Here is a 16,712-nt window from a genome sequence, read left to right on the forward strand (position 1 = left end):
TCGAATGACTTGGTCTAGTGTAGAGGCAAGTAGGTTATGTCGTAGATGATTGAACACGCAAACGCAGGCAGCGTGTGTGGTCGAACAAGCTTGAATCCGTACAAGTGATGTTTGGTAAGCAAAAACAAACCTCACCTAGAGTTCGATGAAGCCACAAAGACAGGGCGAAAAATATATATGGGGCTTGATTTCCCTTAAGATTGGTCGTGATCATGTCAAAATCACAACGCCGTACGGTTGAAAAAGTAGGACCGTGACAAGTTAATTCGAATAGAGTTCATAATCTAAAATTATCTATTTTTTTAAAATCCTATTTAATATTTTTTTAATGATGCATATTAAGTTGATAATTAAAATGCGTTGCTATCTTGATATAAAAAAAAAAAAAAAAAATATATATATATATATATATCAACTCAATTTTTTCGCTTTTTCAAAAATTCAATTAACAAAAAAAAATCTATTTGGGCCGGGCCCAGTAATATGGCACAAGAGATCAGTTTTCGGGTGTGAAAAGAAATTGGGCTTTTTTGAGCCCATTAGTTAAACGGCGCCGTTTTAGCAAACCCCTTTTTACTATTTTCTCCTCCGTTAATATAACGTAGCTCCAGCCGTTCCCGTGCCGTAACACTATATAAAGCCAAGAGCGGGAATCTGGAAGCTAGTCGAACGATACAAAATCTGCGCGCGAAAAATTGTGGTTTCGAGATTGCTCCGATGAGAAATGCGATGAGATTAGGGTTTGAAATTATCGGTGGCTCACGAATCCGACATCCAAGCAATCAGGTACGTCGGATGGATGATCTCTTACCGATTCGTTTAGTGCGTCGGTGATTTAAACTATTTCCTCTTTAATCAGCAATGGTGATGGATAGGTCTCATTGTCACCGTAGGATTTTGGTTTGTCGATGAAATCAAATAGATCGATAGGTCTTCTAATTTATTTACCGTACGATTTTGATTAGTGGACGAGGAAATCAAATAGTTCACTAAATTAACGATGGTGATTGTTAGGTCTCATGATTTCTTTGTGTTACGATTTTGATTAATCGAGAGGAAATAAAACAGTTCACTAAATTAAACGGTTGTGACTGCGAAGTCTCATAGTTCATCATTACTGTAGGATTTGATAAGTGGAGGAAATCAGATCGTTTCTTAAATTAATGATCGTGATTTCTCAGTATCAAATAGTTTGTCACAAGTTTTTCGTCATCGACAAGATTAGATCAGGTGTTATAGTTGATCGGCTTTTTCACTGATCGCTGACTTGTGTCTTGTTTTAGACTATCTTGCTTAATGACTTGATCCATGTCAATGATTGTTGAGATCTTCGTTGTTAAAATTTTGATGACGACTTTCAGTTTTCGGTGGTTTCTGTTGACATGTGAACTGAATAGTTAGGAATAACATTTATAGTTATGGATGTAAATGTGCAATTCGTTTTACTTGCATGACATTTAATTAAGTTTAACATGTGAATCAGTATTTTAAATAGTTTCTTGACGAACTTATTATTTTCTGAATCTCATACATCATAGTTTCTCTCAAGCTTGAGATATATGATTGTAACATTTTCGGATTTGTAGAATAATATGACTTGTTAAAGGTATTATCATAAAAGGTTTATACAATAAAAAATTGATTTACTTCGAACATTGTGAAGACTTGAACTTGCAGTTAGGAGCACTCCAGTCGCAATCTTCTCTGAAAAGATATTTTGCTTAATCAAATCTTGTAATTTTTCTTAATAATTTTGTCAACTTTTTAGCAATTCTTATTTTCAATATTTCGATATCTTACAGTAAGTATTACGAAAAAAAAAATAAAAAAAAATCTGCTATTAGACATTTAGGATAAGAACATTTTTAGCCTTCAATTAGATTTTGGCATTAGCCATGTGTTGGATATCTAAACACAAGTAAATACAAAACTAATAGCCTTTTGACAGGTGCATCTGCAGCTTGCATTAGCTTTTTGCTCGTGGAGATTAAATGAAATTTACGGGTAAAGCCTATGAGGTCAGTACCTCAGCATTATTGCTCCCAATTTTTTTGTTCACTTCCTATAGTTTCTAAGCTAGATTTCGATTCAGCACACAATTAAATTATTGTTATTGAACTGCTTCATAGTTTTTCTATAGTGCATTTAGTGTCTTATGCCTCCATAAAAGTAGTTTTACTTTCATCGAACTTGCATTCCAAGGCCACAGCTTTCAGATTACTATAGTGATCCATTATCTCAAACCTTGCACTAAGCATCTAATTTCCCTCTACTCCAATGCCTTATGAAGTTCGAAAGCAAATTTATTTTTTTAATGGCGGAATTTCCCAAGCCATTGTCTGTGCCTTCACCTATTGTTTTTCTATATGATGGCTTCTGTGTAACGTCTCTGTCTTAAATTGGGGTATCGACTTCGGTCTCTCCTCCCCATTCCCTAACTGTTTCCCTCAAGAAAACCAAGCAGGCATCTTCTTTGATTAAAAAAGAAAAAAAAAAAAGGAAAAAAAAAAAAAAAAAAAAAAAACCCGTTGAAGCAGTTGTAAGTGATGCTTTTGTTGTCTTGCCAAAGATTAGCCAAGATACCTCTTCTCTATAAAGGCTTTCAATTGTATGTTTTCCTGTAGCATTCCTGCAGGAGGCCATAGTTTTCTGCCTTATTTTGTATTACTAACTTTGTGGGAGGTCGTTGTCGGATGTCAAACTGGCAACTACGTTAAAACATCATCACTAGCCTAATAAAGTCAAACCCAATAATCCTATTAGTCAATTGTCTCTTATTTTAAGAAAATGATTCAGGTATTTTAGAAACAAAGATACCTAGATATTTTAAAAAAATGATTTAAGTATTTCAGGCATAAAGATACCTAATTATTTTAGAAAAATTATTGAAGTACTTTAGGAATAAATTGTCTAGCCTATATTATAAATTCCCCTACACCCTACCTACCATTTCATCCCAAAACACATAGTTTAGTAGTTTTTACGGGGTATTTTGTAATGTTTTCTCAATTGGTGTTAATAAAGTTTCATCCCAAAACACGTAGTTTAGTAGTTTTTACGGGGTATTTTGTAATCTTTTCTCAATTGGTGTTAATAAAGTTTCATTCCAAAACATGTAGTTTAGTAGTTTTTACGGGGTATTTTGTAATCTTTTCTCAATTGGTGTTAATAAAGTTTCATTCCAAAACACGTAGTTTAGTAGTTTTTACAGGGTATTTTGTAATCTTTTATCAATTGGTGTTAATAAAAAGTGTGAGTGTTTTTCAAAAGAGGTAAGGAGAAACATAGAATCCAGCTAGAGTCCGAACATCTCCCTCTCTAAAAAAGTACTATTAGTTCTCTCTCCCCACTGCCCCATAAGAAAGCCTAAACATCGGCATGCCATATGAATCTTTCCATCTCTTGGAACAGTAGTAGATGGAACTTGTCGATCATCTGACTGTGATCCCTATGACAAGCAAACTGAAAGTCGAACCTCAAGTATAACAACACCAAACAGCCTGAGCGAAGTCGTAGTGTTTCAAACAATATGAATCAAGCCTTGTTCTGCTCTCCCAAAAAGAATAAAAAATTTTAAAGTTATAACTATATATGGAGGCTTTCATCATATTCTACAGTAAGTTATATGTACCTGAAAATTCTTTCCTGATAAGTCCCTTGAGAGAGATAGATACCCCATTTGTTCCCTTCAGGCTAAAACTCGAGTCTTTCTCTGACCTTCCAAAATTCTCCATCCCTCGAACTTTCTCAACACTCTTTGTTCTTGCAATCCCAATATTTTCCTCCGAAAGAACTAATTCTCTGTCCTTAATTTTCGAAGCCTACATTAACACCTCTCTTTCAAAGTGGGTCTGGTCTGTCAACTCCTCCTTTGGTCAAAGCCAATAAAAACTTCAGTTACCAGTAATCCGTAAATGAGCCTTGTTTCACAACCATAGTATAGAATTATATCTCACTTAAATTATACAAATTTGGTATACAATACTCATTTCCCACATTTAATCATTTTGTTTTTTTGGCCTGTCCATTGACATTCTTATCATCTTATTTTCAATCTTTATTTTCATATTGACACTTAAATAGTGTAAATCACAATAAGGTTATTGAAATAGAATTGAACTTTGAAAGGTCATATAATGTTTGAGAAACAAATAAATAAATAAATAAATAAATAAATAAATAAATATAACATCAACCTTTTGAGACCAAAATTTCTCTAAACTTTGAATGTAATCTAGAATCTTTTATTTCCTGCCATGTATCTTGTCCCCATAACTGAATTCGTGGGCTGCATCAGCACTATGATTCAGAAATGGACCAACTTGAAGGATAAGGAACCAAAACCGCGTGCCAGCCTCATGCTAAGTTCAATCTGAGCCGTTTACTGGTTTTCCATCCAGGTTCATTTCTATCTTACTGTTCATTTATTTCATTTACATACAATTTTTTTATAATGTTTTCTTTTTGTTTGCTATTCTCTGCCCTTTTTGTTGAACAATATATAAAAATAGACATGATTACTTTTAATTGTTAATTACTAAAAGTTTTTTTTTTCTTTTCAAAATGGAGTCTGACTTAAAAAAAAAAAAAAAAAAAAAAAAAAAAAAAAAAAAAAAAAAAAAAATTGAATCCAACAATCCAATCCAACCCTGGGTTGGATTGAATTGAATTAGGTTGGGAGATTAATTTTCTAAAATAAAAAATACTCAATTTATTGGGCGAGGTGAAAAGTAAATGATTATGAAACAATATTATATTGTGTTTGAGTGACTTAATATTTAATTTCTTTTTACTTTCATGTTTTATTGGGCGAGGTGAAAAGTAAATGATTTTAAATATAAGTTCTATAAAAAATTGTGCAAAATATTTGAAATTTCCAAAACCAAGAGAGTTAATTCAAAATTCTAATTTATTTAATATTTCTGTTGCAATTTACTTAACAATAAATGTTCAGTACATTGTTATATTTGTAGTTTATTATTATTTCTGTTGCAATTTACTTAACAATAAATGTACAGTACATGGTTATAATTGTAGTTTAAAAATTTGTTTGAAAATTATGCGGATAAATAATTTTTTTTATAAAAAATAGAAAGTTGGTTCTGAAAAATTTTGGGCAACCTTCTGAAATTTTTTGGATTTGGTTAGATTACCAATCCAACCAGTCTGATCTTATGGGTTAGTCCATAAAATTCTTAACCCATTCCAACCCGACCCATGTACACCCCTAATGTTTGATAATAGTTTTTTTATTTAAAAATGATAATAAATAAATAAAATTATTGTTTTTTTTTAATATACATAGGAGATATAAGAGATTCATAGAATTTTGATAATAAAAGTATAATTTTACAGTTTAAGGTGGAAAGCGAACTTTAATTATTTTGATTTTGGAAATGACATTTGAAATTTAAATTACAAGCTTTCCAAAATGCTAAAGTCTTCTTAAATTTTAAAAAGTAACTAATTAGTCTTTAAATTTCAATTGTGCTTAAGATCTCTAAACTTTAAAAATATCTAATAGATAAAAATAATTAATATATCGATTTTAGACCATGCTTAAACATATCACAATTAAAATAAAAAACTTTTGAAATTTAAATGACTAAATTGTTCAAAAACTAAACTTATAAAAGTTAAAAAGGGCATGTATCTAATTGATTGTTACCTCATTTGTTAGGTTCCATTTCCATTGTATAACCTTGGGTTTTGATTTTATGCAGAGTAAAATTGAGCAGAGATCAGCAAGGAATGGAAGGACGTGAATTGAATGGATATAGAGAGAAGAGGTATAGGTAGAAACAAACCAGTGGCACAGCATTGCCTCGATTCCATGCTTTTTGCGTACAAATGTATTAGTTGACACCAATTAGCGTAAAGTCAAAGTCACTTATGAGTCCACCTGAGAATTCGCTCCTACATATTATTTACTATAAAATAAAAATAGATAGGAAAATATCAGAAAGGCAAAAATAAGTTCCAATCCATAATTTGTTGCGAGCAGTTTCGTTTACCAAGTCTTGTACTAAGTGCATAATGCATACATTTAATTATATTTTTTTTTTACTCATCAACAATTTTTCGTAAATTATTTTATTTCTTAAGTATAATAAGAGCAATAATTCAAATATTTAACTTTTTTTCATCAATTTTCAAACAATTTTTTTTTTGATGAACTACCCAAATAATCTAAACCTTCCTAAACCAAATATTTTATGATTTAATTTTGAGAATTTGATCATATTGAAAAACAAGATCTTTAAGTTTAAATTATTCAAAAATTCCAAAATCGTTAGAATCTCCAAGAAAATCTATAGGAACGGATTATCTTTATGATCAAGATTAAGAGGGAAGAAAACTCAAGGAGTCCATGGCTTACAAACATCATATGCAACTTTCATTTTAAGCTCCAAAATCATTATACTAAAACAACATCATGAATGATTAAAACCTTGGAGTATCCAATGTCAATTAAAAGACGGTAACTCTAATACTCATCAATATCATAATGACCGGTTTTAAAAATAAATCTTGGGAACTAAACAATACAATAAAACCTCTTTATATCTAAAATTAATATTCTAATAAGCTAACCTAAGTTTGTAACTATAAGAGTAATTAGTTAAAAGATCACTTGACAAAGTTTCAAGTAACTTAACTAAATTTTCATTTCTTAGCTAACGTTTATGACCTCTACGAATGTAAACATTGATGTTCATTGTTGAAGAAATTAGCACGAAAGGGAAGAGAAAAATAAGTGAAAGAATGAACTTCTGTTTAAAAAGGTATAAAGATAGACACTTTTGAGAAAAGATTAAATCACGCTATAATTCTCGCTCGCTCGCTCACTTTTAAACCTTTCTATGGCTTTGCTAGCTTGCTTCTTGAGATACTTTGGGTCCAAGCAAAGAGATTTTTCACTATACCCTTCATGAATACAAAATATCCTAAATACTTCTTTGAAAATCTAACCTTGTCTAAAGGAGATTCCCTACGGACCTAAGGAAACATAAACATCAAATCTTCAAGATATGTATGGAGACCTAATGCAAAATATATTGGAGACATGCGTAGAACCTTCAGAAGCTTTCTAGAAGGATAAGTGTTCTATTTTACTTTAACATCCATGTCCTAACATATGAAAAAAAAAACAAAATACCTTGCTATCTTAGTCTGTTCATTTTATCTGAACGTGTTTGACGAAATTCTTCTTGCTAAAGGTTACTATATACACTATCAAATCTCAATCAAGAATTAACCTAAATGGTCGACAGTACGTGAATTATCTTAAAATGTCATCCATTTTGTATTTTCTTCCGTGTCAAGGAAGTTACCTTTAGATTTTCCAAAAGTTTTCCAACGCATTGTTTCCTGTGAATATGGAGTATAGCTTACGCAGGGGTTGATATCACAACAGCTTTTAAGACTTCCTAACAATTTCTATCCTTTACACCACCGACCTCATTGAATAATTATCTGAAATATTTGGAAGTTTTTTTTTTTTTCCTTTCTGGGAGACATACATGGCTTTAAGTTCGATTTCTTATAAGCCTTTCGTATTTTGTTTCATCCAATCAAAGTTTACTTACAGAAAAAGCTAACCAAGTAAGTTGAACAGCACAACTGTTCATTATAAGGCTTACAACAAATCTTATTTGCCCAAAGATATAACATATAAACTACATAGGCACATTCAGATTCAGTTAATAGTAACCTACAAATGATGGAAAAACATTGAAGAATAACTTAGGCTTCCAAGAAACTAGACTACTAAGAAACAGTAAGATATGAATTAATGAAAACAACGTCTCTAAAATTTGACAAAAATAAGAAAACGGCATGCATATAAGAAACAGGATTTTGTAAACTTTTCTTTTTTCTTTTATGAGATTTTTAGGAAACTATTGTGAATAAGAGATTTTAGAGAATATTACCACCAGTGCATCCCTAAATGCACGTAACAATCTGTAATGATCTTAGGCAGACACGATTCGATTATTGAATGTATAAGACTTTATGATAAGAAATATATCTTTCACAAGAAATTCACTAACTCCAAAGTATACAATTCATTATAATGCACGAAAACGAAAGAATTTAGGAAGCACGATATTCAGAGAAGCATATGTATGCCAGATGGTTAGAAATAGAAGTATAACGGAGGAAAAATCGTCAAAATACTTACCTAAAAATACTGTTCAGGTAGCAACGCTGACACAAGACCTTCTTCAAACATGTACTGCAGCAACTCATTCAAAGTCTGAATTAAGAATAAGCGATAGAGATTCAGTTAATCGTCGGATCGTGTGTAAAATAGGAAAAAAATATAAATAAACGAATCAAAATGATTGACTAAAAGGCCTAATGTAATAAGATTGATGAACATAATATATACTCTTTTTTTTGTCGTTGATAGTTAGGATTTTGAGACTGAATAATCGCGATCATTAGTTTATAGCAAACGGCTTGCTCCTCGTCGACTAATTAAACCAGTAATTAGGATTTATGAGACTGAGCAATCAAGATCACTAGTTTAATGATTTTTTTTTTTTTTTTTTCCATTTCGACTAACAGAAATCTTAAAGCAATTACGATTTGTGCGAAGAGCATTCACGTTCATCAGTTTAGAAAAAGATTAACCGATCAAAATCCAAAAGTAAATACCATTGATGAGATCAATCTAACATTGAAACATACCTGCGTTTGCAAACAACATAGTGAGGCACCGATAATTCCGAACCCTAATATCAACCTTCTCCTCGTCAGAGCAACTCCAAGAACGCCAAACTTTCGCGCGCAAACCTCTCTGTTCCTCCGTTCTTCGCCTTTATATAGAGAAGCAAAAGCTCAGTGACATTTTACATAAATACCCTTCATTTACACAAATACTGTTGTAAAGCGAACTTAATAAAATTATTTTCCATTTTATCTATATAAAAAAAATACCTTTTAAAAAAATATTCTTTTTAAGTTTTCTAAAAAAATTTAAAAGAAAAATAATTAATTCTTTAATTTAAAAATATCTTTCATACACTCTTAAACTTTTTTAAAAGTATAAAAAAAAAAACTTTTTTTAAAAGTAAAAAATACCGTTATTTTACAAATAAATCGTTAATATCATATTTAAAAAATACTCATAAACTTTCAAAACATTAATACTTTTCGACTACAAAAATAAAAAATTTAAATTTAAATTTAAATATGATATAAGAGGGTTAATTGATGGTTTCCCTATGTATATATTTATAGGAATAATTTTTGTTTTTAAAATTTCATTACTATTTTTTAAACACAGTAAGAATGGTAAAAAAAGATTTAACTGGATATGTATTTTTAAAGTTTTTTTTATTTTTATTTTTATTATTTGATTGTCTGTGATTTTTTTTCTAATCACTTAAAAACATTTTTTAAAATACATAAAAATTAATTAAAAAATTTTAAAAAATTGTATATATATATATATATATATATTTTTTTTTTTTTTCATATTATAAATTACGCTGATAACACCCGGAAGTGTTTCTTCCATTTATTCGCTGCTCCTTCCTCTTCATCGCGCGGTAGCGAAGGCTTTCAAAAGAGTAATCTCAGATTCTCAAAAGATTCTTCGCGGATTGGAGAAATTCTCACAATACATGAATAATGTGTACAAACTCCATTGTTGTATAATCAAAACTTGCAAGCAGAATGATCCTCGCTCTCTCCGTAGCCTCCTTCTTTCCTGTGCTGCTGCAGCTCCCGAAAGCTTATCTTATGCTCGCTATGTATTCTCTCGGATTCCTTCTCCAGATACCTTCGCTTACAACACCATCATACGAGCACATTCTCACTATTTTCCTTCTCATTCTTTGTCCTGTTTCTCTTCTATGCGGTGCAATGGCGTCCCCTGTGATCATTTCACATTCCCATTTGTTCTCAAGGCATGTTCTCGATTGCAAATGGATCTTCACTTGCATTCCCTTATTGTTAAGTATGGTTTGGACTCTGATATTTTTGTGCAGAATTCGTTGATGAGTGTTTATGGTTGCTGTGGGTCTGTTGAGATTGCAGTCAAGGTGTTTGATGAAATGTCTGAGAGAGATTCTGTTTCTTGGTCTACTGTTATTGTTTCTTTTGTTAATAATGGCTATGCATCTGAGGCTTTGGCCTTGTTTAAGGCAATGCAGCTGGAAGATAAAGTAGTTCCTGATGAGGTAACCATGCTCAGTGTGATATCTGCGATCTCGCACTTGGGAGCATTAGAATTGGGTCGTTGGGTTCGGATGTTTATCGACAAGCTTGGCTTGGAAATTTCTGTTGCTTTGGGCACTGCTCTTATTGATATGTTCTCCAGATGTGGCTCCATTGATGAATCAGTTGTAGTATTTGAAGAGATGGCGGTGAGGAATGTGTTGACATGGACCGCGCTGATAAACGGGTTTGCAGTCCACGGTCGCAGTAGGGAGGCTTTGGCAGTGTTCCACAGCATGAGGAATTCAGGGGTACAGCCAGATTATATAACCTTTTCTAGTGTCTTAGTAGCTTGTAGCCATGGCGGTCTTGTAAGAGAAGGTCGGGATATTTTCGAAAGCATTTCGAAGGATTATAAGATGGTTCCTTATCTAGAGCATTATGGCTGCATGGTTGATCTTCTTGGCCGTGCAGGGCTGCTGAATGAAGCTTACGAATTTGTCGAAAGAATGCCAATGAAGCCGAATTCAATCATCTGGAGGACCCTTCTCGGAGCATGTGCGAATCACAACGATCTCGATATAGCTGAGAAGGTGAAGGCGAAGATCTCTGAGCTAAACTCGTCGCACGATGGCGATTTTGTGCTTCTATCCAATGTGTATGGAGCAGCTGGTAGATGGGTAGAGAAGACATCGGTGAGGAGTTGGATGAGAAGCAAAAGAATAGGCAAAGAACCTGGCTGTAGTTTGATTAATATAGACCAAGCGACTCACGAGTTTGTTTCTGGGGACGATTCTCATCCACAGTCTGAGGAGATAACGAAGTTCTTGAGCTCGATTATTGGGGATCTAAGAAACAGCGGTTACACGCCTCGCACGGAAAATGTACTACACGATATTGACGAGGAAGAAAGAGAGCATTCCTTGAGTTATCACAGTGAAAAATTAGCTGTGGCCTTTGCTCTTCTTAGTTTGAAAGATAAAAGGACGATAAGGATCATGAAGAATCTTAGAATTTGTCATGACTGTCATTCGTTTATGAAACATATTTCAGACAGGTATGAGAGGAAGATAATTATTCGGGATCGCAATCGGTTTCATCATTTTGATAAAGGGTCATGTTCATGTCATGATTATTGGTGAAATTTCTCCCTTGAGTCGTTCCCTCTTCCCATTTATCTGTTCTTCAACTACGCCAATTCTTGATTGTAATGAACTTCAATTATAAATCAGAACCAAGAATCAGCATATCACCAAATGGATGGTGATGTTTTCGACGTTGGACAGGTGAATATCATGTAAGAACTTGCTCTTAAGAGAAGGAGAATGATAACGAACTTCAATCATAAATCAACACCAGGAATTGGCATATCGCCGCATGTGGATGGTAATGTTTTCAGTGGCAGACAGATGAATATCACGTAAGAACTTGCCCTTGAAGGAAGGGGAATGACAACGAACTTCAATTATAAATTAGCACCAGAAATTAGCGCGAATGGATGATGATGTTTCCAGTGGCGGACATGTGAGTAAATATCCCGTAAGAATTTGCCAAGAATGAGAACAACAACAAACTTCCCTTGAGAGAAGGAGAACAACAAACTTCCATTATAAATTGACATGTCGTTGAATGGATGGCGATTGGTGAATGGCTAATAGGTGAATATCACATAAGAACTTGCCCTTGAAAGAAGGAGCATGTTGCCGAATTGAAAGTCATGTTTCCAGGCGGGCGGACGGGTGAATATCATCACGTAGGAACCTGCCCTGCGCTTGAGAGGAGGGGCGGACGGGTGAATATCATCACGTAGGAACCTGCCCTGCGCTTGAGAGGAGGGGAACAACAGCTGAAACCCCACCTGAATATCACGTAGGAACCTGCCCTGCTCGTGAGAGGAGGGGAACAACAGCTGAAACCCGAGGGGAACAACAGCTGAAACCCGTCTGAATATCACGTAAGAACCTGCCCTGCCCTGCCCTGCCCTGCCCTGCCCTGCCCTTGAGAGGAGGGGAGAAACCACTGATAAAACTATTTCTCATAAGTTGAAAATGATTGTATGAAAAATCCATTATAAAGGTATTCTTACTTTAATGCTGTGGTTTCTCTAATCGATTTGGAACCGATTTGGAATGACTGCAAGGGATCCTAACAAACAGGCTCTTAGAACAGGTAATTTATTTCATACTGCATATGAATCCACCCAATAACAATCAAGACAAGCGAAGATTTAATCAATACTCCAGCAGTGCAATACAGGCTATTATTTTGACGGTGGAGGCAATACACATCTCTCTGAAAGGGGAAAAAATTCAAACAATCATGGCTCAATTCTGGTATCATTCTGCTAGGATGAGTATCAATGCCCACTTCAAAAAGTGAAGCATTCACGACACTAAAATCTAAATCATTTGATTTGTGCACTGTTTGGAGAAGGAAAAATCTGGCCAATTAAATGAGAACTCTCAATACAAAGAATTACTGGGAAAGGGCATGTAAAGAACTATGATTTCTGTATAAAAAAAAAACTATAATTAAGCAAAGGATAGAGATCTACTGTGCTTTGTTTTTGAAGGACAGCCCTTCGGCTGGATGATGATTGAGCTTTCAATCTATAAAACGTCCCGGGTTCGATGCTGGAAGCTCTTCGCTCTTCGTTACGCTTCTATTGAGCTTATCTGTGGAAATCATTAGGAATCACCAATGAACTGCAGCCGATGAATTTCACGATTTGTCTCTCTGCTCATTTTTCCATGACTTTTTTGCAGCTTCTGCCGATGCATCGTTGGAATCCCCGTCCTTCGGTTTGGAGAAGAAAGGATCCCATTCATGAGGTCCGACTTCCCGCTGCCCATCTTCCAGTAACGCATATTTCCAACTATTTTCCTCGATGAAATTATCGTCGGTGTGTCCTTCAATAATATCCTTCCTCAACTTCGTAACCTTGTCGATAATAGCTTGCACCGAGACATCGAAAGCATCCTTCAAAGTTTCCAACTTGGAGCGCGGATCAGCATATACCAATCTTGGAATCAGATTGATTACCTCCTCCTGCATTAGCTTCAACTGCTCAGGAGAAATTTGAGCAAGCCTTTCTTCTATGCTAACGTTTCTCTTGCGGATATCGTCCTCTGGGATGAATACAGAATATCTTGTGAAATTCTTGGGGAGATGCCAAGTATATTGGGTGTATGCTGACCCTGGATGGAAGAAGACGGGTATGCAACCGGCTAACATAGCATCGAAAGCTGATCTTCTGGTATACGAGTCGCCCTGAGGTTGCAGGCAGAAAATGGAGCTCTGAAACATTTGCATTATACTGCTCGGAGAATGACACTTGCTCTCCCCAAAATCACATTCGAGCAGCTTGCAGACCTTAGATTTCTTACATTGATCAATAATCTGCCCTCTTATTGACTTGGGATTGTCGGGGCGTGGAGCACCTGCGAACGAAAACATCCATTTCCGTTCAAGTTTTCTCATCCGATCCTGCCAATTAAACACATCAGCATCCTTTGCAGGATGGAAATATGTTGGGTATGGAATACCAAAATCATTGGCATTCCATGGACTTGATTCAACAACAAGCATCGACATGTTCTTAGCAGCAGGTAAAAACAGAAGCTTATTTCCCCAATCCGTTTCTTCCTCGGAGAGCCTTCTGAAATCCCACGTTATCCTACCTGCAACAAGGAAGTGATCTCGACCACCCATTATGCCCCATTCGGGTCTTTTTTCGAGCCAGTTGACCAAATCAAGTGAAGCTCTGTCTCTAGTGGATATATTATATCCCCAAAGGTATCTCGCGATATCGAATCCAGCATAAAATGGCACAAAAAAGGCAGCAGCAATGGAAGAATCCTTAGTCAAACAATCATATTGCTTCATTCGATTACTGAAAACGACATCGACGGCAAACTGATTTGTGGCATACCACCCTGTATCAGAGAACACTCCTTCCACATTTTCCAGTGGTGGACCAAGCCCAGCATTAGTTGTGAACTTGCACATATTTGTCCAAAGGCTTAGACTCTTACATTCCCTCAGCATATCCTCATTAAACCTAGAAGGAAGGTCGTGAACAAATATATACCTCCCACCGCATGGATCGCTCTTGTTTTCAACAGTTTTCAATGCCTTAACAAACGAAAATTTCTGAATCTCAGGTTCGGCGGTGGATTTAGGCTGCCGGTCCACAGGCTGAGGAGGCTGAGGAGGCTCGTGGATTGATCTCACATCGACTTTCGGTGCATCGACGACCCGTGAAGGGGCAAATTTCCGGACTACAGGCAAGTCTACAGGTCCATCTTGGGGGTTTAATTTGATTGATTCATCATCAGATTGACCTCCAAGCACCGCAAAATGGAAGTACAACAATAGGATCCAGAAGAACGCCGACAATAACACAAGAAAACAAAGCCGAGAGTTCTGATTCTTCCCGGCTCCTCGCTCCATATGCTCCGACGGGGCAATCACTAACGGCCGGCGTCTCATAGGATGGAACCACCAAATCCGGCTGACCGCCAGGTCTCCATTTCGAAAGAATCACTCACAAATCCATCTCGAAATCTCGAAATCCCAAAATCAACAAGAAAAAACACCAATACCTTGCTCGACTGCGCTTGATGCGAAATAACCGATCGAAATTACTGTCGAACGCAATACAAAAGCAAGAATTAGAAATAGAAACCACAGTATTCAAACTTCGTGCGTAAACGTCGGGCAATGCGACCGAATCTAGCGAGATAGAAAGAAGATGCAACACAATAAAACATTGCACTATATGAAATCCCGAAACACAACAAATTATTGGATGCTTTGGTCGGTTACATAACATTTAGAAGCAAAATACAGAAACAAGAACCAAATTGAAAAGGAATCAGAACAGATCTTCAGAGAAGTGCAGCAATGGCGGAAGAAAACGAGATTTAGAGACTTACAGAGTAATCTAGATGATGCTTCCGAGAATTAGGAGTGGAAATTCTCCCCGATTCTCGAGAGCTTTCCTATGAGCTGTGCGAGAGAAAAGGGAACGAATTGGCAAAGTAATATAAGAGAAACGGTGACGCCTTGTACCGCGAAGGGAAGGGATCCGCCCACGGTACTGGACTGTTGTCGGTAGTCGCTACGATTGCGCCACGTGTTACTAGTCCACGTGTCCGCTCGTGAAAATTTGATCCCATGCCGGAAATTTCGAAAATAATTTTTTAAAATAAAAATGTCTTAATAAATTCTTAAATACTTTTATTTTATTTTTTAATAAATCTGATAAATTAAAAATTTTTAAAATCAATTAATTTATTCCATATAAATTTAAATATTATATTTAATAAAAATGTAATAACTCAAGTCTACTAGCAGATGATGTTCATTTTGGCGCTTTATGTCTTGTTGTCAATCTCAACGTTTTAAAACGCGTCTATTAGGAGAGGTTTCTAAACCCTTATTATAAATAACATTTCGTTTTTCTCTATCGACGTGGAATCTCCCAATCCATCTCGTCTTAAAAAAAGTTAAAAATAAAAAAATTGGTAAAATGGAAAGTTTGCAAACAAAATTAACCAACAATATAATTTAAATGGAAATATAAATAAATACACGTGGAGTGCAGGGATTGGATGTAAAGTTGGATCACCTTCACTCGGTTTGTGGGGTCCATTAGCTGGATTTGACTGGTTTAATTATTTAATTGCTATAATTATTTTTAAGCATTACCATAATGGGGAGAAAAAAGAAATTTACATTTAATTAAAAAAATTTATATTTTTTATATAGAAAAAATGTGATTTTATATTGTGGAAAAAATAAGTTTAAATGGTTTAGAGTTTTTAAATCCCTCACAAAAGAGTTCGCCCCAGATTCACTAGTAGATATTGTTATGTTTGAGCTTTTCCTCTCGGGCTTCTCTTCAAGGCTTTAAAACCCGTCTATTAGGGGGAAGATTTCCATATTCTGATGGAGCTTTCCCTCTCGGGCTTCTCCTCAAGGCTTTAAAACCCGTCTACTAGGGGAAGATTTCCATACTCTGATGAATGGTGGTTTGTTTTCCTTCCCGACCACCGTGAGATATGACAAAGATGCTGAGGTGTTGTGTTGGAAAATGTATTCCCTTTTTAACAAACAAATTTTGTTGTTATTTCAAACAATTTATTTGTCTCTAGTGAAAATATTTAAAGACTGCATTTAATTTTTTTCAAATAATTCATTTGTCTTTTGTTAATATTTAAAGAATGTTTTTTTTTACCGTTCATAAATGTTTCAAAATTACCGTTAAATTTTTAGAATGTTGTATTGGAATAGTAACTTTTCTTTTATTATTTAGATGCTCCATTTCGACGAAGAAGAGCAGACATAGGGACTCGAGTCAGGGAGGGGGATAAGCAAAGTCTTATCCCTGAGAATCGAATTCTAAACCGACACTACTTTTGAGATTCTTTAGACCCATGACGACCCGTGCTCCTAAGATCATAGAAGCAAGGGACTTCTCACTGGGTGAGCATATTTGATTAAAAAATCCTTAGAAGCCTATAAGAATATTGGACAAA

At 34.9% G+C, this 16,712-nt stretch overlaps 2 protein-coding genes and 2 long non-coding RNA genes across 5 annotated transcripts; 2 read left to right on the plus strand and 2 right to left on the minus strand.

Moving 5' to 3' along the window:
* The first annotated feature begins 645 nt into the window (after positions 1-645).
* On the plus strand, positions 646-5,860 carry LOC111811111 (uncharacterized). The gene is made up of 4 exons (XR_002817501.2): positions 646-786; positions 1,949-2,018; positions 4,298-4,400; positions 5,724-5,860. It is a non-coding gene; the product is annotated as an uncharacterized LOC111811111 (long non-coding RNA).
* LOC111811110 (uncharacterized) lies at positions 4,086-8,843 on the minus strand. Its single transcript, XR_002817499.2, has 3 exons — positions 8,698-8,843; positions 8,186-8,260; positions 4,086-5,902 (listed from the first exon to the last, which is right to left on the minus strand). It is a non-coding gene; the product is annotated as an uncharacterized LOC111811110 (long non-coding RNA).
* Positions 8,844-9,511: 668 nt separating this feature from the next.
* Positions 9,512-11,683, plus strand: LOC111811108 (pentatricopeptide repeat-containing protein At4g21065). Its single transcript, XM_023697838.2, has one exon. It carries the CDS (start codon positions 9,636-9,638, stop codon positions 11,310-11,312), a length of 1,677 nt encoding a protein of 558 aa, XP_023553606.2. The 5' UTR covers positions 9,512-9,635; the 3' UTR covers positions 11,313-11,683.
* Positions 11,684-12,328: 645 nt separating this feature from the next.
* Positions 12,329-15,237, minus strand: LOC111811107 (xyloglucan galactosyltransferase MUR3). Of its 2 annotated transcripts, XR_015411968.1 has the most exons (3): positions 15,108-15,237; positions 12,725-14,816; positions 12,329-12,610 (listed from the first exon to the last, which is right to left on the minus strand). XR_015411968.1 is itself a non-coding variant. In XM_023697837.2 (2 exons), the coding sequence occupies exon 2, from the start codon at positions 14,659-14,661 to the stop codon at positions 12,892-12,894; it is 1,770 nt and encodes a 589-aa protein (XP_023553605.2). In that variant the 5' UTR covers positions 14,662-14,816; positions 15,108-15,237; the 3' UTR covers positions 12,329-12,891. The 2 variants fall into 2 exon arrangements, 1 of the variants encoding a protein (XP_023553605.2); XM_023697837.2 differs by having other exon boundaries at positions 12,329-14,816.
* Between the last annotated feature and the right edge of the window lie 1,475 nt (positions 15,238-16,712).

The sequence above is a fragment of the Cucurbita pepo genome, chromosome 15 (assembly GCF_057944985.1).
Source record: "Cucurbita pepo subsp. pepo isolate OVF chromosome 15, ASM5794498v1, whole genome shotgun sequence".
In the NCBI taxonomy this organism is placed as follows: Eukaryota; Viridiplantae; Streptophyta; class Magnoliopsida; order Cucurbitales; family Cucurbitaceae; genus Cucurbita; species Cucurbita pepo.